This window comes from Globicephala melas, chromosome 14 (assembly GCF_963455315.2).
Source record: "Globicephala melas chromosome 14, mGloMel1.2, whole genome shotgun sequence".
Classification (NCBI taxonomy): Eukaryota; Metazoa; Chordata; class Mammalia; order Artiodactyla; family Delphinidae; genus Globicephala; species Globicephala melas.
In genome coordinates, this window is record NC_083327.1 from 75,013,149 (window position 1) to 75,039,593 (window position 26,445).

At 39.8% G+C, this 26,445-nt stretch overlaps 1 protein-coding gene across 1 annotated transcript in view; it reads right to left on the reverse strand.

The window, feature by feature from the left end:
• The window catches only part of SYNE1 (spectrin repeat containing nuclear envelope protein 1), a 457,576-nt gene that overhangs the window by 240,204 nt on the left and 190,927 nt on the right, over window positions 1-26,445 (reverse strand). Inside the window, exons 42-54 of the mRNA XM_060283256.2 lie at window positions 25,037-25,187; window positions 24,550-24,708; window positions 23,165-23,347; window positions 19,863-19,964; window positions 17,584-17,787; window positions 16,218-16,425; window positions 15,295-15,407; window positions 13,720-13,925; window positions 12,549-12,704; window positions 8,750-9,041; window positions 7,767-7,939; window positions 5,220-5,529; window positions 3,867-4,031 (exon numbers count right to left, since the gene is read on the reverse strand). Of these exons, the coding sequence (XP_060139239.1) occupies window positions 3,867-4,031; window positions 5,220-5,529; window positions 7,767-7,939; window positions 8,750-9,041; window positions 12,549-12,704; window positions 13,720-13,925; window positions 15,295-15,407; window positions 16,218-16,425; window positions 17,584-17,787; window positions 19,863-19,964; window positions 23,165-23,347; window positions 24,550-24,708; window positions 25,037-25,187 (2,422 nt within the window). The remainder of the gene's footprint in view (window positions 1-3,866; window positions 4,032-5,219; window positions 5,530-7,766; window positions 7,940-8,749; window positions 9,042-12,548; window positions 12,705-13,719; window positions 13,926-15,294; window positions 15,408-16,217; window positions 16,426-17,583; window positions 17,788-19,862; window positions 19,965-23,164; window positions 23,348-24,549; window positions 24,709-25,036; window positions 25,188-26,445) is intronic.

The following is a 26,445-nucleotide window of genomic DNA, read 5'->3' on the forward strand; positions in this document are numbered from 1 at the left end:
AAAAACCTCACTAGAAATTTAACAGTTTAACTGTAACTTTTAGGCTTAAAGCACAAAATACTCTAAAAGATAACAAGATAAAATTAAAATACGAATTGTTGATTAGGTTAAATAGTGGCATTTCTTTCTGAGAATAGACTCTTTTACGGAATCTATGTGGATGTTTATATATTTACATATTTATTGCTAAAGCCAGGATTTTGTTAGTATTAATACAAAATTATGACTTTGTTCCTGGATTAAATAGAAGGAAAAGATGATTATTACGGAAAAAAAACTTCCAGAAGAAAATCAATTACAAATTAACAAGTATAGGAAAAAGAGGGGTATTAAGTATGAAGCCTGTTTAACAAATTATGTGAAACACAACTATATCTTAGCTAATCTATATAATATAGTTCACATTTCATTAGATTAGCTTGAAATAAATATATCTTCTCACAAGTATATACGAGAGCCACATTTTAGTATAGCTCATTTGAAAGTATTTATATAGCAGTCCAAAGTACAAACTCATGAAATCCTTACACACGTTTAGCATTTATATACACATTCATCACCCTCTTCTCGGCAGTAGGATGCTAAAAATCTTTTTTGTTTATCAATGCATGTGGTAAGTAGTGATTTGAGGAAGAAAATAACTTTTTGAAAAGAGCTAGGTATAACTATTGGATTTAAATACTTATAATTTTCCTCTGTGAGTGATTTCGAATTTCCTCTGTGAGTTCGGAGGGTATCTACTATCAAAAATCAGTTTCCCAAAATACTCTCTAAGGCATTATCCCCGTGTTCTTTGCATGACCTTGGGATATTTCAATATTTGCAACCACTAATTCCACTCATCCAGATTTTGAAGAAGGATATTATCGTTTAAAAGTGTTCTGAGGGCTTCCCTGGTGGCGCAGTGGTTGAGAGTCCGCCTGCCGATGCAGGCGACACGGGTTCGTACCCCGGTCCGGGAAGATCCCACATGCCGCGGAGCGGCTGGGCCCGTGAGCCATGGCCGCTGAGCCTGCGCATCCGGAGCCTGTGCTCCGCAACGGGAGAGGCCACAACAGTGAGAGGCCCGGGTACCGCAAAAAAAAAAGTGTTCTGAAATGACTTTTTCATGTATTTCCCCATCTTGTATTTAAACTGTAAAAATATATTATATGCACATAACACACCCTCATACACACACGTTTGGCTTTGAAGTTGCCTGTTCTTGGTTACTGCTGGGGGTGAGGAGGGTTGACACTGAAGCACAGAGGAGGTGCTACCTGACTTTCTCCAAGGTCCCTCCTCACACACACAGCAGCCTACGCTCAGGCCTGACCTGGACTTTGATAGACAACCTCTGTCAGGCTGTACATTCTCCTTCCCAAACCCCAATTTCTTCCTGCCAGCTCCTTGTCCCACATTTCCTATATTTTTTGAAGTGTTGTATAAAAGCATTTCGGAAAAAGAGCATTTGGCAACCCAGAAAGCAGCCTTTGTAAAAGAATTTCCTTGCTTTTCTTTTCCTTGTTTTTTTTTTTTTTTTGCAGTACAGGGGCCTCTCACTGTTGTGGCCTCTCCCTCTGCGGAGCACAGGCTCCGGACGTGCAGGCTCAGCGGCCATGGCTCACGGGCCCAGCCGCTCCACAGCATGTGGGATCTTCCCGGACCAGGGCACGAACCCGTGTCCCCTGCATCGGCAGGCGGACTCTCAACCACTGCGCCACCAGGGAAGCCCTCCTTGCTTTTCTTATATCGACATCTCAGAGCATGAGTTCATCCTTGCTATCTGGTCTTCCACCCTACTCTTCACTCCCCAATCCATGTCATCCAGTTTCTCTCCTGACCTGACTGTGGAAATGGCTCTCGGTGATCGCCAAGCAGCCTAACTGCCCAGTTCAGGGGCATTCGTTAGTCCTCCTCTTTTATTTTAATTTAATTTTATTCATGTTTTACTTTTTAATTTTTTTGGCAGCGTGGCATGTGGGATCTTAGTTCCCCAACCAGGGATTGAACCCATGCCCCCTGCAGCGGAAGCATGGAGTCTTAACCACTGGACCACCAGGGAAGTCCTGTCATTAGTCCTCCTCTTAATGGCCCCTTCTTGATGTCTCTGTGATGGTGACCACCTCCTCCACCAGGGGCCCTGGTGGTACCACACTGTCCTTTCCCCTCTCATTATTATTTCTCCTCTCTTTTCTCCCTCTCCCTTTCAAATTCTCCTCTGAGGCCCCTTAAATATTGATAACACCTGGATTTTGGTCCCGTGCACATCATTCTGTTGGCTTTATACGTAGGTCTTGGTTTCGTTCACTCTGGTGGCTTCAACTACGAACTGTGTGCTGATCATTCCAACTGGTGTCTTCAATCCAGCTTCCTAATCTAAAATTCAGACTTGAGCGTTCAACTACCTCCTGGACATCACCAGCTGGCAGTTCAAATCCACCTGTTAACACTGAACACCTCATCCTTCCTCTGTAACCCGTCTCCTCTGCATGAACTTGTTTTCCTCAGGTGGAGACAGCTCTGCTGACTCTAGGTAAAGTCCTGACCTTCACCTTTGACTTTTCTCACATTGTCACTCCATAGTCAATTAAATCACTCATTTACGAAATCCACTTTTCTTATCGTGTTCTATGTTGCTAAATGCTTTATGCGCAGGATCTAATTTAGTCCTCAGAACTACTCTGTGAAGCAGGTACTACTGTTATTCTTATTTTACCAACTAAGGAAGAGGCTTGAGGACATCAAGTGGCTTGCCCAAAGACACAGCTAGAAAAGCAGCAGAGACAAGATGCAGCGTCAGGGTCTGATTCGAGAGCTTGAACTTGAAAAGCCTTATGAGCTATCGTTACACTTGAGGTCTTATTTTATAAACATCAGTTTGTGCATCATCATTCCCTCCTACACTGCAAGTGCCTTGAGGACTGCACAACCCTGGTTGAATAAATGGATAGATGGATGGATGAATGAATGGATGGATAAGTCAAACTATTAGTGAGGAATATATGCACGTATTCTAGGGGATCCTACAGGTAATAAGAATTTAAGAAGCGGCTTTATGTGATTATCTCATTTAAAACCTATGTGGTCACTGTAAGATTTAAATAAGATAATACCCTCCGAACATTTAAAAGTAAATCCTCAAAATATAGTTATTATTGTTATCATCAACTATTATTTTTATGTTCTGATTTCCAGTTATCACATTCCTGATCATAATTATACTACGTATTCCAGCATTTCCTCACCTATAACTAAACAACGGAGGATTTCATCACTGCCTAGTTTTCAGATTAAAATCTATTATTTCCACAGAGGGGAAATTATTGTCATTTAATATTCAAGTAACTAGAAATATACTTGTTCCAGCTCCCTCAGATAAATGAATTTCGGTTTTTTAAGTTGCCCTTATAAGCAGTAACTAGGTGATAGTTTTAATGCCCTTTAAAGTACTGTCTTCCATTGTATTGTTGTGCTATTGGCTAGGAAGGCAGAATAAAACAAGTGAATGGCATTTCCCAGTTATTATTCAAATGTGTTTAACCCACTTACTTCATAAGCTTTTCTTCCACTGTGCTAGAAAATAGTATCTGGTTTTGTCAGCCCGCTAGTCTGGGGCATGTTTCTTAGGCTTTGATGCTATAGCAATCAGCACATTTGCATACAGAAGCATCTACAGACAATGTTCTATTTTCCTCACCAGTGTAAAGTGTTTTAAATCCCCTTTTTTCTCTTGCTTAAGGGCAAGGTAATAAATACCAACAAATGGAAAACAGGAAGAAAACATTTTAAATAAGAAGTCTTATCTACAGAATCTTTATCACAGGTGTGTGATACTCAAGAACCGATGAAAGAATGAAGTTATAAAAATCTGTCCATTTTCTGACCTTAATTTTAGATAATTTTTTCTGGGTGGCTGATGAGTCTCCAGACATATCCGACCACCGATGAAGGTCTTCCTTTGCTGAATGCAGCCAATCAGTGAATTCCTGGACTGCGTCTAAATACATGAGATGATCTTTCACAATCTCTTCTACTTTCCTCATTTTCTCCTAGTAGCCAAAGAAAAGAGTACTTTAACAATAGTAATTATTGAGAATCTGAAATCAGACAAGGTAACAGGTCTCTTAATCATCTGAGAAGATTTCATTCTTATTCCTGAATTTTCTCTATGTTTGATATCTTTAAATGAAAAGATCAAATTTTAATTAGACTGAAAGACATTGAAGAAGCAACCCTTTTCCTTTAGGTATTTTTTTAGTTTAGCTTAGAATAAAAATCTATGCTTCCTGAATGTTGACTAACATCCCTCACTAATAATCCACTTAATTATTATTATTATAACTATTTTTGTTATTCAGGCAATTATTTGTGTTGCCTTTGTGTACAGTATTCTGCTCAGCACTTTAAATGCATTTGCTCATTTAATCCTCACAACAGCCATATGATGTAGATACTATTATTAACACTATATTATAGGAAGGGACCCCCAGAGGTTACAGAGGTTAAGTAACATGCCCAAAGTCATATATCCAAAAGAGGGTCAAAGTCAGATTTCAGATGTAGGTCTTTTTGATTCAAAAGTCATAGCTCTTAATCACTACCAAAGTAAAAATTAAGATAAACTAACACATATGTTAAAAATTGTAGTATTAATAATACAAAGATAGTTCCCCAAAGGAAAACCAAGAAGGGGGCGAAAAAAAACTTCTCCCTTACTTTCTTTAACATTCTCACAAATACACAAAAGAAAACTCATGGAAGAAAGTAATAATTCAGAGATGGAACTGAGAGAAAACCTTGATATTACACGAAGGAGTCTGTTTCTTAGAGAACAGGAAATGCAGTTTTTACTAAAGTGAGAAATAAATACTTGGTACATGACTGCAATCTGGGAGGCAACTCGACTTGCTTTAATACAACAAACGTAAGTGGCAGCAAAAGAAAAAGAACTCTACACCCTGACGATTGAGTCTCAGGCAACCTTACAAAGAAAAGAAGTGGGTTGATTAACATTCTAAGTGGAGAAAAGATGAAAAACCAAAGAATAAAAAATAATCCCAACATTGCAGAAAGAGAAAAATTCATGAGCATTCATTGGTGAGAAATGACCCTTTATGTAATACCTGTTCACTAAAGGTACACATGGTTCCAGAGCAGCCAGTTCTCCTATAATTCAGCCCATAGTGTATTCTTTACCTGAACCTTGAAGTTTTTTTTCTTCACTATAAAGCACTAACCTTGGAAACGGTCATTATATCATTAAACTGGGTTTTCAGTTCCTCTTGAGCCGCTTCCTTGAAAGACTCATCCTCAGTCTTCTGGTAGAGCTCCCTGGCCTTGGCGGTGAGTCGCTGCAGGACTGCGGCGTGATCTTCCGCCTCAGATACGACGGACTGAAAGTGGTCCAGAAGGGAAAACTTCTCTTTCAGACCCGGCTGCGGTTGCAAGGGATGTTCTACCTTTTGATCCACTGATTCCATCCACTGCTCCAACTGGTTTTTCCTCTCTAGATAGTCATTCCATTGGCTAATCACAGACTCTAAAGTGCTAGAATTAATGTCACATGTTATAAAAATAAGTTATCTTAACATCTCTACTAAAAACCAATCATGAGGGCATTGCAGCCATGTAAGCCGTTTTGCTGAATGCTATTGAAGTGATGAAAACACTGCTTTTAAGTGCAGGGCAAAACATGACTCCTCTGACCCACAACACAGTCTCTTCAAATGAAAATAAATCTATGTCAAACTTGAAGATGCTGTAGTCACATATGCATCTGGGGACTGTCTTGCAAATGCTAATTGTCTAAATGAACAGACACATATATGTGTTACATTGAGAAAACATCAGCTCTGGGGCATCAGTTAAATTTTATTTAATATACATCAATTCTTTATTTTCTTGGACTCAGTTTATCTTATTAAAGTCAGATGATTATTTAGTGACAGGAGTGAAAAATGTAAGGTATTCTTTCTGGGTAAATAATATAATTAGATTGATTTTTCACTTAAGGATATAATACACAATGTTTAGGGCTCCTGTGTTGAATGTGTGAAGGAATGAAGGTTCAGTGCATTAATAATATAAGAAATTTAGTCACTAAAGTCACGTAAGTAAGAGTCAAGTAAATAGCTCTCCAGACTGGCATTTTTAAAACACCTCCAATATTCAGCTTTATAAACTATTCAAAACTCACTTTCAGTGACCCCTCACACCCTCCCTTGCATATAATCCTATGATCCTGGAGTTATATCTGTGGTGAATGTACTTCCAAATTGTTCCTTTTGCTCAAACTGTTCCTTTTACATCAAGAGAAACCTCATCATCCATACCCTAAAGCCCTATTCTTTCCTCAAAGGATTTTCTAGAAAGTGCAAATCAATCTCACTTCTCCAGAAGCTACCCCAAGCCCTGCCTTCTTCCACAGTCTCATAGCATTTCAGTAACACAATCTGAGTCAGTTTTTCATTTTTATTTGTGGAAGGTATCCTACCCTAGCCTCCGAGCACTTAGAGGGCAAAACCTACCTTGTTCAGTTTCATTATTTTAGCACAATAATTTGAGCCCTGCGACTGCTCAGAATGCAGTTGCCAACTGTAATTTCTTGCTGAAAGGGGGAAATCAAGGATTTGAATCTGCTTCTTGTGTTTAACATTTTATTCTAGCATCAGGAAAATATTCACCCGTATTCCTATTCACTTTTATGAAGCTGGCCTGTTGCCAAGCATTGGGAAGTTTAGTTCATGCTCCAGCGGTCTGCTCTACAGAATAACAGAATCATGGGATCTGATTTTTTTCTTTGCTGCCCATTATGAGTTGTGATGAAGACTGAAGTCCTGCTGACTTTGGGAGTCACCACCTACACTCCATGTTTAAAGGAGACAAAACAAAGCACCATTCCCCAAATTTTAGTTGTAACCATGGTTCACTGTTTACACTGCAGTGAGTCACTGCGGTGTTGTTTTGTTTTGTGATGAACTTTAATCTTTTATTCATCTGTTTATTAAGATCATATTGAGCACACACTTCTTCAGTGATCAAACATATAACCTTTAGAATGTGCCTCCTGGAATGGGTTTTGGTATTTTGGTATGACTTTCGAAAGTCATTTGTCCAACGAGCCAGCCAGATTATTTGTTGATACTCGGAGAAGAGGGAGGAAGATAAAGTCTTCCACTCACAAATATAACACAAGAACAACAACACCTGGTGTAACAATCCGTATCTTCTCTACTTTCTCATCAGCGTCTAGTGCAGGGGGTTTGGGCGAGCTGGAGGATGTTTGTGTGAGGGTGTCCACGCAATGCAGGAGGTTGGCCTCACGCTAAATGCCAGGATACCCCATCGCCGGGGTGGTCAGATACTCTCCCCATATCTCCATATCCCCAGTGTCAGTGATATTACTTCGGTTGAGAAGAAGATTTATATGTAAGCCTAATAGTTGCCAATGACTTAATTTCCCTTAAAAAGCAAAAAGTTATTAAAGTTGTTAAAGACCACATATCCTTGCTTTGATGAATTGAAAGGAGGTACAATTCCACGAGAGGTATTATGGGAGATGCAAATATTACACACACACACACACACAAAGTAAGCAAACAAACAAACAAAACTGGCCTTTGCAGTTACAGAAAATACCATCTAGGCAAAGACAGACACGCACACAACTAGCTCTAATAATATGCTTGGAAACTCTCCTGCAGGATACCCTCAGCGTGCACCATCATTTTACTAAGCCACTGGGTTTGAGTCAGGCAAAGAAACACTAAAAATAGGCTCTGTACCTCTGAGCACGGACGGAGGAGCTCATGATGTCAGCCCACACATCTTTAAGCGTCTGTAGCTGAGTCTCGATTACCTTCTGACCTTCCTTGTTGCTACTTCTCAAGGCCTGTTCCCCTTTGCCAATGGCCATATTCAGTTTGACTTCCCCTTCACCTTTCATCAGGAGAATATCCTATGAAGGAAGAATGAACACTTGTCAGCAGCATTACTAAAACCTTCCGATGTTTTGAAAAACGGCCATGTTTCCCATGAGAATCAAGGTAGGGCACACCTTACTCATCTTAAAATGAAACAACAACAACAACGTCAAACTCTGTGCCCTACTGCACTGTAATACCTTACTTAAATATTAGATGTCCGGGAGTCTGGGAGTCAGAGATGAACTCCGATTAAGTTCTTGGAAAACTTTGGGCCACTAGCCTAGAAATGGAACTTTACTGAATTTTGCATCAGAGAAAAAAGAAGTCATTCTGAAAATGAAGACACACCTGTCAAAAACTTAACAGTCCCGTTTTCACTGCCTGGCTCATTTCTGCTTTTCAAGCTCACCTTCGCTGACTGCAGGCTGGGTTGGTAGCCTCTTTTGTACTTCAGTCATGGCCCCTACATACAGGCTGCACTGCAAGTAACAATTTACAGGTTGGTGTCTCCCACTAACTGTGAACTCCTAGAAAGCAAGGACTAATTTTTGTTTCTATATTCCTAGCAACTTGCATAGTGCTTAGAGTAGAGTAGCTTTTCCATAATGTTTGCCACATGTTTACTAAAAAACCGCAAAAATTATTTTAAAGCTATTTGAACAAAAATATTCCTTTACAAAAGAGAAAAATGATCCCTCCAAATCCTTTTTGCCCAGTTTCTCCATTCTGCCTACATACTCCTCACGTGGAGGCTCACAGAACAACGAGGACCCAACTGAAACATCTGCGAATCTACTCAAAGTCTTCCGAAGGCAGCCGTGTCGGGCCGGCGCCCCGCGCACCTGCACTTGTGACAGCTGTCTCTCCAAGGCGTCTCTGCCCCCCACGGTGCTCTCCGCACAGGCCAGTCTGTCTTGCATATCTTTCACGCAGGACCACATGCTCTGCAGCGCTTCCTCCAGGGCCTCGTGCTCCTGCAAGGCCATCTGGCAGCTCCGGAGCTTCTCCTTGGTCCTTCGGAGTAAGTTCTGATAGTTAGTGAGGAGCTGGGAGCACAGGCGGGCTTCTTTCCCAGCGCCATGGCCTTCTTCACTGAGAAGCTGCCCTCTCTGGGAAAGCTTGTCAAGAGACTCTCTAAAGAAAACAAACAAACAAAAATTTAATTCTGACATTCTGGAGCACAGGGGAGTGATAACTGATTGTTGACATTAGAGCAGTGACCAGACAAGAGCTCACAGCTGACATGCCTTTCGATGAGGATGCTGGGGGCCCTCAGAGGGCTGGCTACCTCGTTCCCTGTGGTTTCTCTGAATGTAGTCAATTCACATGGGGGGTTTGATTCACTCTGTGCTATGCCTAGATGCCAGCCCACTGTATTGTTAGGGATTCACTTCAGGAAATGGCCCAGGTCTGCCTCTTTAAGCCGATCTCTAACTTTTCTCCATTCCTAGCTAATGCTCTAACCATAAACAGCTCCCTGAAATTCCCCAAACGCTATGTATCTATTGTATACACACGGAGACTCCTGCTTCGTTAAAACTCTTCTGCTCTCTTCTGCTTCTTCTCTGATTGGCCCTTCAAATCTCAGTGTAGTTATCACATCCCCAGGAAGCATCATGATGACTCCTCTTCCGGGTGCCCTCTGCCTGTCTTACTCTCTCACCTCATACACTCTGTCTGTCTCAATCCACAAGGCTTTCACCTTCTAGAAGCCAAGGCTGTTACATTCATCTCATATCCCAGGACCCAGCATGATGTCTGGCAGAGATAAAATGCCAAAAAAAAAAAAAAGTTTCTTTCAAAAGGCCATCTTATGAATACTTATGGGTTCCTTTGTTGTATCTTGGGAACTTTTCTCATCTCAGTTTGGGGTTATGTTAATTAGGTCAAGGGAAAACATTATCATGTGTGGCTGGGTAGGCTTCATCTTGTTTCATGGATGCCTGAATTCCAATCAGCACATCTATCAGGAAATGCCTGGGATACCAGAAGGGAGAGTACAGATGACATAACGCAAACTGTTGTGAATGTTAGAAAAAGAATAGGAAGCCCATCTCCTACATTGTCTTTTTTTTTTTCCTACTATGTAGGTAGAGAGCATCCTATGGGCCTCTGTGAGATACATAAGACTTATACAACATTCCATATTCTTTAAAATACATCTCTTTTACTTGCAATCTGCTTGAGACATGAAGGTGAGACATGAAAGTGGCGTAAGCAAAGATGTGAGTTAAATAATAATTCAAGATGACAGATATCACTTGTTACCATGAGGAGAACTGCTTAATGGATGATAAAAATTCAATGATTCTCAAGTTTGGTGTTCTTCTGAAAAATACAGGACATCCCCCCAAGATATGCAAAGTACTGGAAAATATTATGACAAAAAAAATCCAAAGGACTAGGGGGGAGCAAGTGGCAAGCAAGTGAAAGAAGTCAGATGACTCAGCTGGAGAAGCTGGGAGACCAGCAGAGCACATTAGGACCATCCTGAGAAGCACCCAGCGTTAAAGAAGCTGGGAGCAAATACACCTAAGGACTCTTAGCATCTGGTCTTGGAATATCAGAGAGTAATAGCTCAGGAAGCATATGTAAAGTCATTTCAAATGTTTGAAAGGAGGAGAGAAGTAGGTCTGGCCACATAATACTGTACCTAAACAAGAATCAAGATTTAAAAAGTAAATAAAGTGCAGTGTAATTTTCAGGAAGTTATAGAGTTAGAATAATGCTATTATTCTGTTAATTCAGCAAATATTTTCTATTGTTGGCACTATACTAGATAAAGATGATAAAGACCTGATGGTCTCTGGCCTTGAGATACTCACCATTGGGTTGGGGTTTACTAAATTGAAACTGAGCAGGACCTTGTGGGGCCCTCCCAGGTAAAAAAGCCCTTCTGGGTCCCCTGTCTCTGTTCATAGCAAAGCTGTAGTCTCCCAGGCCTCCTTGAGTCACAAAGGAGCAGAGGCTCAAACAGTTAACGATTAGGACCGGAGAGTCACAGAATCTTTAGTTCCTCCCTGAAGATACATAAGTGTCTGATGCACATTCCTGAGGTGTTTTGCAGATACTAAAACCTCCACCAGAGGGAAAAAAAGCTAACTGCGTGGTGACCAGACTGTAGCCATGACATAAGCTGCTCCCTCTTGAGCAGGACTGAACCTGTGGCTTTGCACAATTCCAGACACTGGCCTCAAGGAAACTGTAACAAACTGACCCTGGAATTGAAAATTAACTGTGCTTAAAATAATCAGTATGACACTGACCAGACTACTTACTGCATGATCAGTTTCAAGATGATTCTAGAAGCTAACTGTACTGTTTTGCACATAGTCTCTGTTTGCGCACCCTTGAAGCTTTCCTTTAAAAGCTCTTGCCCTCTGATCGGCAATGGGGAGTTGGTTCTTTGGGACATGAGTTTACCTTCTCCCCAGGATTGCCAGCTTCCTCAATAAAGCCATCTTTCCTTTCACCCAACACTTGTCTCTCAGTATTGGATTCTTGAGTGATGAGAAGCCTAACCTGAGTTCAGTAACAAAATCAACAAAGTGTTTACCCCATGGTAAAGGCTCACAGAGTTGGGACCAAAACATTCCAGGGAACTTTTATAATAGTCATCAAACTATCACACCAGCAACAGCTGTCAGTATGGGTTCTGTCTGTATACTTGTTTGTATGCTTGTTTTTTTCAAGACAAGGAATGCTTAGCATGCTTGACCAAAAAGAGGATTCAGAGGAAACGGAATGAGTATGATCTGAATTAGGCAAATTTTACTCAGTTGATCATGGTTGCTGATTTGGTTGATCAAGCAGGCTGGATACCAGCCTTCTGCTGCTCAAAGTGTATCTGCTCTGCAAGACGACAGTGAGACAGTTAAAAGAGTTTTGGCTCAAGCTGCCCTCCCCTAGTGGAAAGTGTTCTATCTTCCAATGCAAGAGTTCCAATGAAGCAACTGAAAATGCCAGGGGTGGAGTGTAAATTGAGGGAGCAAAGCCCTGAAAGTGGTGGAGTCCAAAGCATAGGCCAGAGAACTCTGCCTGAGAAGGAGTCAGAAACATTTGCTCAGTTGGCAAGCAATAAGGAGACAAATATTGCAGTGGAGAAAACGAACCTCTAGGACAGCCAGACTTCATCACCATACACCTTTTGCTTTACTAAGAATATTACGAGGATGGGGTGGATTGGAAATGGTGCTGGAGGCTGATGTGTGTGAAGAATATACGGAAATTGGGGTCTCATTTATTTCTGTAAATGAAGGGTATCTTTATAATCACCTTATATCCTTATAATAACCCCCGAGAGGAAAATATATTTTTATTATTATCATTATTATTATCACAATGCTTAAAAACTAATATCAAGAAATATAGGAAATGAGTGGCCTGTCCAATTTGTTGAGCAAAGGGAGATGTCACTGGGATGGAAACCAGCTCCTTACCTCCAACCCGATGCTCTCTCCAGATCACCACACTGCCACAGAAACACTGCACAATCATTTGTATGCCACACATTGGGGGACAGAAACATAACCACCACCAACTAACCAACTAACGAGCCAACAACCAACCCAAATACCCAACCAACCAGACAAACAAACACTTGTTAGTAGGGAAAGAATCTATTCCACTTCTGCACCCTACCTTGCAGCCAGCAGTTCTCCCAGAAACATTTCAATTTTATGGACTTCGTTTTTCTTCTCAGGAATATGTTGCTTACTCTCTCCTAAGTCTTCTGTACTTAATCTTTCATCCATTTCATGGATCCAAACATTTAGTTTTCTGTGTTGATCTTCAAAGCTAAAGAAAACAAACACACCTTAGAGTAATTTTAATATCCTCATTATAGTAAATAAATTCCAATATCTGAGGTCACAGTGTCTATGGCAATTAAGATCTCATGAATTTTCAAGTAGAGAAGAAAATTCGACAATAAGCCAATTAAATTATCCCTTATTTCAGTAACAACATGACAAATTCTGGACATTTCTCTTGAGATACAAGCAAAAAAAAAAGAAGCACCTCATCTTGCTGAGTTGACTTCCTTGGTAATTATAGCTGATAATTACCAACAAGATAACATTCCCATGTCAGTGGGCACTCAAGTTTGTGTCTTACTACAAAGACCCTGAATTGGGGCCAGTGGATAAATGGGGCAGTGGAAGCCCTGGGAGAAGAAGGGAAAGTCACCTCTGTGTCTTTGTACCTTATGGGGATTTGAATATGGCACAAGAGCTCTAGGGCTCTTAAGTTTTGAAAACAACGTAAATTCTCTAAGAAACCTTGACAAGAGTCAGGCACATTACTCGCCAACCAAAAAGGCATTTTGATTATACTGACATCTTTCTTTTCCTAGCAATAGAAAATTTTTTTCTTTCTAATTTTATATTCACCCATGTTGACATAGCTTCCTGACTGGAATCTTGATTCAGAGAAATACAATAAGTGTTTTCCACCATAATTCCAACCCAGCAGAAGGAGACACAGGAAAGGACTTGGGTAATCTAAAACCTGGGTATCAAAACTCTAACATCTCGATTTAGCCAAACAGACAAAAAAATACATGCATTTATGCCATTAAAAATTATTAATGAATATAATTCCTTTCTTTATCTATATAGAAAATAAAGCCAAATGATGCCATCAGAGTTTGAGCAATCAATTATTGTCCTAGTATGAACACGTACTTAAGGTCAAAACTTATTATAATTTAAACTCACAGTTTCAAATATTTTTTGTTTATTCCCAATGGGTCTTTAAATCCTGAAAATATATTCTGTGTATGATGAAGTCTACGCTTGTCAAAACAACCTACCTCCCAAGTTCCAAAGCACAGTCTTGAAGAGCCTGTTTGTCTTTAAGGCATTGTTTCAGAAATGCTTGAAACTCTTCATTAGCCTTTGTAATTTGCTCCTGAATGCTACTGACAATTTGTTTAGGCAAATGTGCATACAAAGTCTGCCCTTCTCGAGTCACTGCATCAAGCTTGCTCTGCCCATCGCTGACAGAGTCCAAAAGGTTCTGTTTCGGGAAATAAAGGTAATAGAAAATATTTGCTATTATTCAAAGACCCTGCTGCATGGGAGCATTAATTACAGTTCTGACCTAAGAAAGTGGAGCAAGAGAAGAAAAACAGAGCCCAAAGGAAGAGGCCTTTGACAAGGCTGGAGTGAGAATGATGTATACAATTGGCTATAATCAAGACTCAGAACGGAGGACAGTGCCAGGCAGTCACTGGAACCACTGAGGACCAACTGCGAGCAGCATCGAGCTGGAAAGGATGATGATCTCATCAAGGTCTGTGCTCAGTCTCTCCCCATTCCCAACATCCCAATCTGGTCCAGGCTCCACCTCCTCACATGGTTACCTGTCTCCACCCCTCCTCCTTGTCTGACCCCCTGTCTTCAGATCCCTTATTTTCTTGGTGTGTACCTCTTCCTTGGAAGATCATATGCATATGCGCGTGGCTTCAACAGAGCACAAGAAGCCCAGGACTGCTGTGCCACCCCTGCCTCTCCACTGAGCTCCACGGTGGCATTTGTGATCGTCACTCAGACTTTTCTTCGTGGAATTCCACTGCATCTCAAGTCTCAAAGGGGACAACTCCACATCTGAATTCACCAAGCCTCCTGCAAAACCGCTTCCTGTTTTATAATGCTCTTCCGCTTCCTGTATTATAATGCTCTTCCACTTCCTGTATTATAATGCTCTTCCTACCCTGACTGCTAATGAGTTATCTACATGATTGCCATCACCCATTAGGCCACAAAATCCTCACGCTCCTCATTAACTTTCTAAAACTATTTTTATAAGACTTAACACAGTGCTTTGCTCAGATCAGTCGCTTGAAAAACCTGGCCAAAACTCAATTTGAACCTAGGCTCCTGTCAATCATTCTTACCTCTGCGTCACAATGGCCTTCCCTTACCAGAATTTATACATTTTTCATTGTCTGTAACACCTATAAAATCTATAATATCTATTGCTTTTATTTGAATATATCGTAGCTCCAAATTTAGATGATAGGTTATTAAAATTACACAAGCCATGTCTTCTTTCTTAAAACTCCTTCATGATAATGATGTTAAAGAAATACAATTATTTATGCTTTTACTACTATAAAAACTGAAATCAGGTTTAGTTCTGAATGAATTCCAAAGAATGATCAACAGGCTAAAAAAGAGAGGAAAGGGATCTAGAAATTCTAACATTTTCTCAACTTACTTTTCATATATTAACTATCTCCTTTCAAGTCAAGAAACCTCATTCTGTTAGGGAAGAAGAAAAATTTGAAGAAAATAAAGTTTGGGGAAATAGATGATTTAGGTCTGACTTGAAGGCACTTGAGTGCAGTTTAGGGAAGAAGGAAAGGCAGTGCCAGCTTGCATACCTGAAGATCATGGAGCTTTGCCTCCAGAACTTTGCTGTCCCCAGTTCTATCTGATGATTCCTTTGCCGCTGCCTTTATTCCAGAAAACCACTCTTGAAATTCCTGCATAGACTCTTTGGAAAGTAACGAAAATAAGAAATACATCCAAAACATTGAAAGAGCTTCCAGGATGACCACGATGAATTAATTCTGGCCTTCAGCCCACTGCATCTTGCCTTACAACAAATATTCCAGAAAGAAAACAACAACGATAATAATATAGAATATAATACAGTATGATCTATAATCATGACTGTTCATGGTAGAATTGAGAAATTATCTCAGATATAAGACTGAAAAGAAATTCGTATTTCTGACATGTTTGATTTCCCATTGTGTTTCTTTCGGTAAAGAAAGATAATTGCCTGATTATGTCAGATTGAGCAATGCTCTAGAGGCGTTAAAGCCATTCCTATGGCAAAGGGAAGAACCATCTCCTCAGCCCACCACTCTGACTTAGAGCATCTTACATTCACACCAGAGCAGAGGCACAACTGTGTGGGAGGCCGAGTCAGGGACATATGACCAGCAATTTCCTGAACTACAAGGCTGCTGTTTCACAGCCTCTCCTAAGATCCAAGTTTATCGTCTCACTTCATCATAGCAGTGGGACTCATTTTCCACATAAATGAGCTCTACACAGAAAATCCAGATGGAGTTCAGATTCCTCAAGATGGCGGACTCCTACTCTCTTAAGGAGAAAAAGGAAGAATTCTGCGTATGGTGAGAGCCCAACCACAACAATCTGATTGCTCAAATCTTACCACACACACAAATTTAAAACGCTACTCTTGTGGAAAGTTTTCTGGCAGTTTCTAGGCAGCATTTGGTTTGGACCGTGTCTTGTAAACAAACTATTCAAGCTGAGACCTGTCAGAGCTCACCACTGAAGTGTTCTTCCAGAGAATCCTGAAGGCTGGCCTGTGTCTTGCAGCAGGACTGGCTTACAGCCTCATGTCTCTTCATCAGCCCCGTCACCGCACTGCCCAGGCTCTCCAGCTCCACTGAATGGTACTTGCGGCACAAGCTATTGAGATTTTCTTGGGTGGCACTGATGTTGCTTTTCTGACTTTGAAGTTCTTTTTGTATTTCCTACAGAATAAAAATATGCCGTGAAGGATATTCATCACATTCAAGAGAAATATTCCATACACTCCACTCTGGAATGTTGTTTGGAAAGTGATGTTGTTGAAATCCACTCAATAATGTATATACTTTTGTCGGACTTTTTTTTTTTTTTGAGTATTTGTGATAGATCTGTGTTGATTCTTTCAGAATTTTGCCCAGTTCTCCTTGGGAACAACGGCAAACACGGTTGAGAGGTAGCTAGGATTGGGGTTATAGTTTAGGATTTCAAGCAAATTGAAAAGGTCTTTGTGGATTCCAGCCCAGGATCTTGGGTTTAGTTAGTCGATTAGAGGCTATTATATTAATGGAGTCACCCTCCTATGTTCACATCTTCCATGGGCTACTTGGGCTTTGTTTCAGGATCCCAGGCCACATCAAAAGCACCGGTAGTTAATTTTAAAAGCGTACGTCCTTAGTCTCAAGTACAGTAAGAAAATATGCTAAAAGAGCACAGAACACATATGTTGTTTTCTCAACCATTTTTAAAAAATATATCCCTCGGGGCTTCCCTGGTGGCGCAGTGGTTGAGAGTCCGCCTGCCGATGCAGGGGACACGGGTTTGTGCCCCGGTCTGGGAAGATCCCACGTGCTGCAGAGCGGCTGGGGCCCGTGAGCCATGGCCGCTGAGCATGCGCGTCCGGAGCCTGTGCTCCGCAGCGGGAGAGGCCACAACAGTGAGAGGCCCGCGTACTGAAAAAAAAAATAATATATAATATATATATCCTCCCTCTCAGGATGAAAGCAGTCATGCTGACCAATAAAAGTAATTAAATGATGAAAAACTACTAAGCATTCAAGTTTGAAAATGTGTAGAAATTCAAACAGTTCTTCTATAGGCTCCCACCTTTTTATTAAAAAAATCTTAGCAAGTACAACCTGTGAGTAGGTCCTATAGCAATGCATGCTTTCTGTTTTTAGAATATTTGTCTTTGGTTTCTTACCACCTGCATGCAGTTCTCCATCTGTTATTTGCTTTGCTGTCTCCTATATCATGAATTAGTTGGTTTGGTGTTAACATGGGTAATTGATAACAGAGGTTACATTTTTATTATAGTCACCGAAAAACAGGAGAATTAGTATTAGTATTGAAATGTAAACACTTAGTGATAGTTTATGACTTACCTTCACTTTTTTCAGTCCTTCACAAGTCTCAGTTTGGGCACAGTTCATCAACGATTCTTCTAGTTTTGTCAGCCAGGTTGCAATGTCATTAATAAACTTCTCCACTTGTGCACTCTGAGAGGTGAACTCTTTCAAGGTTCCTTTTGCCTCTTCAGCAATTTCTTTGGCATGCTCCAGTTTCTGCCTTAAGTCGGCTTCTATAAACTAAAACATAAAGTAAGATTTCATTAAAATCTGTGAAGACCAGAGCACTCGTTCAGTAGGATTCGTTCACGTGCAGCTTAACTGTAAAAATCGCAGAAGCCTAACCATGGATGCTAATTCAACTTTTCTAAGAAGGAAAGTCAGTGGGTACAAGTTGCCAAATACCTTACGTAATGGGAAAATGGAAAGAGTGAGGATTACCGTTAACACTGGACTTTTTAAAGTGGAAGCTTTGACTGAGGTTCCAGGGAATCCACGAGATTCCATTTCCAAAGCAGAGCTCGACTCCCACGGAGTAACCAAGCTGGGGACCAAAAACCTGCTCTTCATTCTCCCGGGAAATACACACTTTTCGCCCTGAAGTAGTCGCTACTTTGGACAAGCACCACTTGGGGATTTTATAATGGAGAAACGTCATTTTTGTCTATTTAAAATATTCGGTGAGGCTAGTTCTTCTCTCCTCCCTGCATGATTGATTTTGGGAGGGCCCTGAACTTCTCTAGCCCCACGCATAATAATAAAAGGACTTATAATCCTGATCAACTGCAAAGCAGTTTCAATTCCTCAGTTAGAACATCTAGTCCCATTTAATAATCAAAACTTTGAACTGAAAGCTAAGACGTTTTTTCCTATCCTCAGCTCAGACCAGCTGCAAACAGGAAGCCTCCGGTGGAGAAAGAGGCCAAGTGCCTTTTTTGGTCTTTCTTCACATTCTTTCTGCTCGCTGACTTTGTACATCTCTTTAACTCCTAGCTGTCGAGGCCTGTTCATCCCCCAGAAAGCCTTCTTAGGTACCCTGAGATGCACACAAGTAATGCTCTCCTCCTCCTTTCCTTTCATAATTCATTTCTGGGCCAGAGGTCACAGGCTGGCATTTCATCCCAGATGACTCTGCGATGCAGGCCACTCAAAACAATCATTTCTCCTTTGGCAAATACATCAGCCGTCAGCCAGCCTGTCTCTCACCCTTAAGGTCTTACGTGGTGGGAGTTAGATACTAGACTCCTGTGTCTGCCAGCTGCAGGGGGCATATGCCATGCTCTCTAGACGGTACCGTCAAAATCCTTCTCATTTTGAGGTAGATGCAGGCACCCCCATACTTCCTCCCTGAGTATAGGTAAGGGTGTGTGTGTAAGAGAGAAACCAGAGAACAACAGAAGCTCCCTCTCAAAACCCGGCCTCCACCTTCACTCTGGCAAGTCCAGCTGCTACCCGTTCATGCCCCTGATACGCACAAGCTCTCCTTTTCAGTTCTCTACATGATCAGCCTCCCTTTTGCCTATTCTTGCTTCAGGTGAAACTTCTAACCTTCTGGTACAAGTATATCAGCCACCAATGACACTAACTGAGGGATACACAGCCTTGGGTCAGAGGAAAAGTATAGGTGATCAAACAAAATTGACTTGTTAGCAAGAAGCAGTAGATAAGGAAGAAACAGGAAGAGAGAAGATGAGGGCAGCAACAAATAGAGAGCTTAAAGTAATGAGTTAGAACCCTTGGCCCCAAGCCCGGGGCTGGCTGCTCCCAGGCTCCCTCACTGAAGCAGCCCGGTTTGCCTGGTCAGAACTGGCCTGCCTGGCCTGTCTCCTGGTGCCTGTGGACGTGCGCCATCTAAAGGGCCTTGAAGGGAGATGTGGGGTCGTGATCCCTCAAACGCCATTATTCAGTAAGTGGATTAGAAAAATGTCAATAAGAATATCAATATTCATACATGTGGTTTCTGTCTCTGTGTAGGCTTAAAATGGTCAAGGAGGCAAGTTGGATGCTACCACTTCCAAAATTTAGTAAGGAAAAAAGGAACTAATCTTACTATACTATTTGAGTTGGAAATATGCTATTAATACTAGCACAAGGAATTCTAAAAATGTTAATATTTTAACCCCCATATCTGATAACGTCTACGTGCTTGCTTGGTATTACAATGATAACAATAAGAATATACACGCACATATACATATACATGTACTTTGTAAATAAATACATAAAGTGTGTGTGTATATATATATGGACATATATATACACTTTTTTGAGAGTGTATAGTATATAAAGTTATTACAAACTTGTTGAGTGCTTACCTGAAGATCCGGTGGTGTTTCTGGATTTTTAGTTAATTCTTTAAGATCATTAACTTTGGAATGAAGTTCTTCTAATCTTAATGCTCTCTTTTTAACTTCAGACTGCAAAATAAAAGACAAAGGGGAAAAACATAACTAATCAAAACAATGACATGTTATACTTGGCATTCAATAATTTCAAGCATTAACTCTGTCAAAAAGCCCCAACTTTAACCCAGGGTAAAAAAAATGAAACAAAACAAAAAACTAAAACCAAAACTCTGCTTCATTTTCTGAGGACTCTCATTATTTGTGAACGTGGAAAAATGTCACCATTAACTTTCACTGGGAATGTGAGGAAGTATGCAGAACTTTCTTTCTTCCCACCCTCTTTTATTGGAAAAAAATGCTCCTGGAAAAAATTCAACATTAACCGAAAGTCTTGAGTCAGCAGGGATTTTCAACAGACTAACTGTCGTTTATCTATTAGCATTAATATCATTGGCTACTATGGCAGCATTAAAGTCTTGAGAAAGCATTTCAAAACAAATACACAACAGGAGTGCCTCTTAATTACTGTAGACTATATGTAATATAGAAGAAATATTTCAAATAGAAATTTAAAGGGTGGTTAAATAGAAATCAGGTTAATTAGGAAATTGACATCTAACATTTTGACTTTTGTCTTCTTTTGTTGTCTGGTTTTTTTTTTTGGCACCAACACTAACACAAGAAGAAGAAAGAATAATCAAAGAATCATTATGGAACAAATTGGATGCTTGGAAACTTCATTAGTTATCTGGGCCCATGAAGGAACTTTTTTTTTTTTTACATCTTTATTGGAATACAATTGCTTTACAATGGTGTGTTAGTTGCTGCTGTATAACAAAGTGAATCTGCTACACATACCCCCATATCCCCTTCCTCTTGCGTCTCCCTCCCACCCTCCCTATCCCTCCCGTCTAGGTGGTTACAAAGCACTGAGCTGATCTCCCTGTGCCCTGCGGCTGCTCCAGGAAGGAACATTTTAATAAAGTTTCCCTCTCAACTTAAATGTGGTCTTTTGGTGCTTTGTAGACACTAACAAACCTCCTGATGCCTTCAATCTAGAAAGTGATTTACTTGCCCAGTAAGGATTAATGAATTGCCTGCCAGGCCCACTGGCCTTCCCCAGAAGCAGCCTGGGAAATTAAGGAATCACCCCTATGCACCTAAACTTCATTTCCCGCACTGCAGCAGCCACGACACTGTTGGGCACAAGGCTGAATCCAGCTCACTGATTTTACTAGCTGGTGCATCACAGAGCATAGCATAAAAAACCCATCTCTGTGAGTGACTGAACCTGGACATAATGAACGTGGCTGAGGCCCACTGGCTCCCTGGATCCCAGAGGTCAGTAGTAGGAGTATCCTCCAGGCTGGTTGAACAGCTGGCCCTGATCTGTATAGCATTTACCACCATTTTTTTTTTTTTTTTTTTTTTTTGCGGTTTGCGGGCTCTCACTGTTGTGACCTCTCCCGTTGCGGAGCACAGGCTCCGGACGCGCAGGCTCAGCGGCCATGGCTCACGGGCCCAGCCGCTCCGCGGCATGTGGGATCTTCCCAGACCGGGGCACGAGCCATGCCCCCTGCCTCGGCAGGCGGACTCTCAACCACTGCGCCACCAGGGAAGCCCCCATTTACCACCATTTTGAGCTACAGCATGATGTCACAGAACATGGAGTTGGAAGCACCATACATGTGTACACGTTCTATAGTATTTCCATCATATGGATATAATAAGTGTCAATAACTCAAGAGCCAGATAACAATAATGGTCAAATAATAATTAGGAAATGATAAGTTTGGGGAATTCATTACTTTCATTTTTAATACAACTTAATGGTACAGTTATTTACAATTTAATTTTTAATAATTTTTAATAATGGTTGTGTTTATCACTGGCTCACAAAATTCCTGAAAACGTAGTGACTTTTGTGAGCTGGTGCAAGCTGTACTCCAGTACACACCACTGTTTGAGCTGTTATGTTAATTTAACATCAAAGGTAACAACTAAAGAGACTGTGGGATCCCTCTCCTGACTGTACTTTTGGTCTGGATAATTCCCTCTACTTAGGTTTGCTCTTAGAAATAGGAACAACCTATAGAATGTTCTTTGGGTAAATACAGCTGATAACTTAGGCAATGCAGATGATTCAACAACATTTTATTCAGACTGCAGTCATCTTTCATGTGTCTGTCACGTTCCATATGTGTGCCAGGCCCAGCCCTGGGCCCTGGAGCACAGAATGTGAACAGTCTCTTCCCTCACCAAGGGCACAGTCAGTCCCCTGCTTTGTGAAACAGGTTACCTCTGGTCACTCTATTTCCCCTTACCCTACTTCATTTTTCATCATAGCCCAATTACCGCTTGACATTTTACATATGATATATATTGTAATGTAAATAATGTAAATACCGTAAGGGTAGTGACTTTGTCTGTTTCACTATTAAATTCTCAGTGCCCAAAACAGTGCCTGCCACATTTTAGGTGCTCATTGGGAATCTGATGAGCAGATGAATAAATGAATGCAAGAAATGGGAGTTTAAAAGAAGAATTTAAAATAAATTGGCCACTAGAACTTTAAAAGCCCACTTTCCGTGGAAATCTGTGACCCTCCAATCTCCAGTTTTCTTCCACTTCTGCAAAGGCAGTGGAAGAATCCAGCACCTAACTTAAATGTTCAGGACCCGTGGTAAGTACTCAGCAAACATTTTGTTTGAATGGAGAAAAAATAGACACTAAATATCATTAGATTACAAACATTTTCGATTTGGTTTTCCGATAGGAAGGTGGCATAATCTCGAATGGAACAAATTGTAGATTTTATGAATCTTTACTTTTCTACTAATACTTTAAGAGCCCCAACTAAGAAATGATAAAAATGCAAAAAAGAAAACATCCCTCTTATCCATAGCTGAATCAAGTTTCAAGTAAACAGCAAAAGACAGTAAAGAGTTTTATTACACTAATAATGTGTCTTGAAAGGAAGAATGAACTTTACTTTTTTTTTTCCAGTGGTTTGTTTTCCTTCTTTCTTTTTTTTAAATTGGAGTATAGTTGATTTACAACATTGTGTTAGTTTCAAGTGCACAGCAAAGTGATTCAGCTATACACAAATATCTATTTTTTCCAGATTCTTTTCCCTTATAGGTCATTACAAAATATTGAGTATAGTATGTGTCTTGAAAGGAAGAATGAGCTTTAAAAAAAAAAGACACAATTTTTTATACGCTGGTCAATGATGTACCACAAGCTCACATATGAAGGTAAAGGCATTTTACCTCAAATTCTTTCAGGAATTCTTCTGCTTTGAGGCTGTTATTCAGGTTGCTGACGCTTTTGGTCAGCTGTGGGACAGAACTGTTTGTCCACCCGTCGATCTCATCTTTACTTGTAAGTACATCATCCCAAATGGACAGGCCTACTCTCAGCCTGTCCATGTTTTCCTCAATTTTCTCTGATATCTGGGATAGAAAAGAGAGGCCACATGATTAAATCTGAGGCTTTCAGATGCTCTTTGGCCACCGAAGTATTAAATATGTCAATGCTTCCTTCATATTCTGACTGGAAAACAAAGTTTTACAAAAATTATTATAATTGAATTAGAGCTCCTGGCTCAAGTAAATGCTAACCATTACATAAAGTATTTCTGTCATTAGGAGGGTTGATTGAATTTTGATTTTCATCTGTAAGTTGGAAAACAATAACAGGTCTGTTGCAGTCTGCTATAATATAACTCACTGTAAGGTTTAATTTTACGGGATAGGAGTCTAGCTAGGGCAGTACTGTATATATTTTTGAAAATGACACAATAAGCCCTTTTATTTGTAATGCTGAGATATAAAAATGTGCATAATTAGACTTGGACATATTTATAGAATAAGTAAATGCACAGGAGAACAACCTACTCTGCATGTTTAAAGTATTATTAGTATTACTGTTTAACAATCTTCCCATAATAAGAATACCATTTTAAAAGTGGAGGCAGATAAGGTTCTCTGAAGTCCCCAAATTATTTGATTATAATATGCAACCATCAATATCTAACTTCAGTAATTTAGCTTAAGTAAGGGAATCCACTGTAGGTTAAACTTCTGAACCTAAAATATTGATAATAGGGGAGCGACAGAATCACAGGAATTATGAGCTGGAAAACAATGTAAAATATGTATGGATTGAGATGTACAGTTCCAGAGAGATCGAGTGACCTGTCGTATGGGCACATAGCTAGCAAATGACAGAGCAAGAACTAAAAGCCAAGGACGTAAACTACAAGTCCAATGCTTTTCAATGCACAATTATAGTCTTATTACTTTAAATTTTTATCCATTATTGTTTAACATTCTGGAAGATGTCTATAAATTATTCTTCTATTTTATCCATGATCCCAAGGTTTAGAAAAGAAAAACATTTAGAGTTATAAATATGTAATGATTGAAGGTATCAAATGAAATTCTAGAAAATCTGCCAATTTAACCAAATAAAGCAAATAATTTTTAACTATTTCTAAATTGTATGTGAACACTATTTTTTTTAGAGTATCATTTTGAATTTAGCATTAAAAGTTAAAAAAGGAAGTCACATTCCTGAATAATCCTTGCCCAAAAATGTGACTGAGAAATGTGAATATATAAACTATTCATAGAATCCCAGGTGGTGAGCTTACATCCAGCCATTTGTCCACAGTGCTTTCCATGTCTGTTTTCACCAAGACGAAATCACCACTGTGAATTTTTTTCAGCTCAGACGACAACTGTTTTCCTTTATTGGTAAAATCATCCAATTCCTTCTGTTTATGACACATTTCCTGCTGGGCAGTTGCATGCTATGGACATAAATGTTTCCTTAATTAATAGAACAACCAGAGATATGTCAAGAATTTATAACCCTTTGCCTCTAAGAAATTTAATTCATGGTTGACCTTATGCAGAAACCACTGGTAATAATGAGCTATACAGATATATAGATATATATAATTTTCTCGAATTGCTAGAATCCCAGAATATAAGTATTCCTAAAAAAAAAAGTTGAGCTTGTCAGCATGAATTAGCTATATCTACATATACTGACAAGAGTTTTATAGGGAATGCATTATGCGTAAAAACAAATCTACTAACAAAGTCTAATAAAATAAATACGTCTTGAATTATTACCTTTGCTAAAGCCCACTTAAGGTCCTCCTGATCTTTTACAGTAGTTCTGGTTACAATCACATTGCTGGCATTTTCTAGGACTTTAGTTACAGCTGACTTCAAATTCTGATACTCTCTCATTAAGTCAATAAGTCCACAGCATAGACCCTGGCTGTAATGATTAAGAAAATACATCATTTATTGCCACATATCAGGATAGGGAAGAGTTCCCCCACGATTGGACTTGATACATAACTACATAAGTGTACTCTGATAAATGCTGAAATCAAGGGAAAACCTATTTCCACCTATTGATGTCAAAAGCATTCTGGCCAATCTGACTTAATCCTAATGTCCAAAATGTTCTCCATGAATGAAGAATCCACCTAGTCATTAAAACAAAATCTGTTAAATTTTTTAAAAAATTATCTGTGATTTAATTACTTCATAGTATGTGAGTTGAGGGGAAGGAAACCCACTCCTCCCAAAAAAACCCAAAAACCAAAACAAACAAAAACTACTCCTCAATAATTAAAGTACAGGGACTTCCCTGGTGGTGCAGTGGTTAAGAATCCGCCTGCCAATGCAGGGAACACGGGTTCGAGCCCTGGTCCGGGAAGATCCCACATGCCACGGAATAACTAAGCCCGCAAGCCACAACTACTGAGCCCATGTGCCACGACTACTGAAGCCCACGTGCCTCAACTACTGAAGTCCATGCGTCTAGAGCCTGTGCTCCGCAACAGGAAAAGCCACTGCAATGAGAAGCCCGCGCACCACAGCGAAGAATAGCCCCTGCTCACCGCAACTAGAGAAAGCCCACGCACAGCAACAAAGACCCAAAGCAGCCAAAAATAAATAAATAAATAAATTTATTTTTTTAAAAAATTAAAGTACATATGAGATTTTCTTTTCCATTTTAAGAACACAAATTTTCATTAAATATGAATCCCCCAAGAATCGTCAAAATATAAGAGAGTTTTTGTTCATAAGAGTAAAATGCCTTTGAGCAAACAATTCTTCATCCAGGAATTTTTCAAAAGAAAGAGGTGTGCACTAAGATTTGGGTAAAATTATATCCTTCACACCATTATTTGTAATAGGAGAAAACTTAGAAATAACCCAAATGTTAAAAATAGGCCACTAAGTGAATAAATTGTGATACATTCTTATGATTGAATACTGTGCAACCTATAACAAATCACAATTTAGGAGAATATTTAATAACATGGAATGAAGTTTTTGCAATATGGTTAAATTTTTAAAAGCCTATATTAATAGTCTACAGTATATAATATGTATATACAATGTATACACATTGTATACATGTATACATAAAAGTTAAATATGCATGTTACAGATGCTTATGTATACATAAAATGCTTATGTTATAGGATGCTTATGTATACATAAAAATTAAATATGAATGT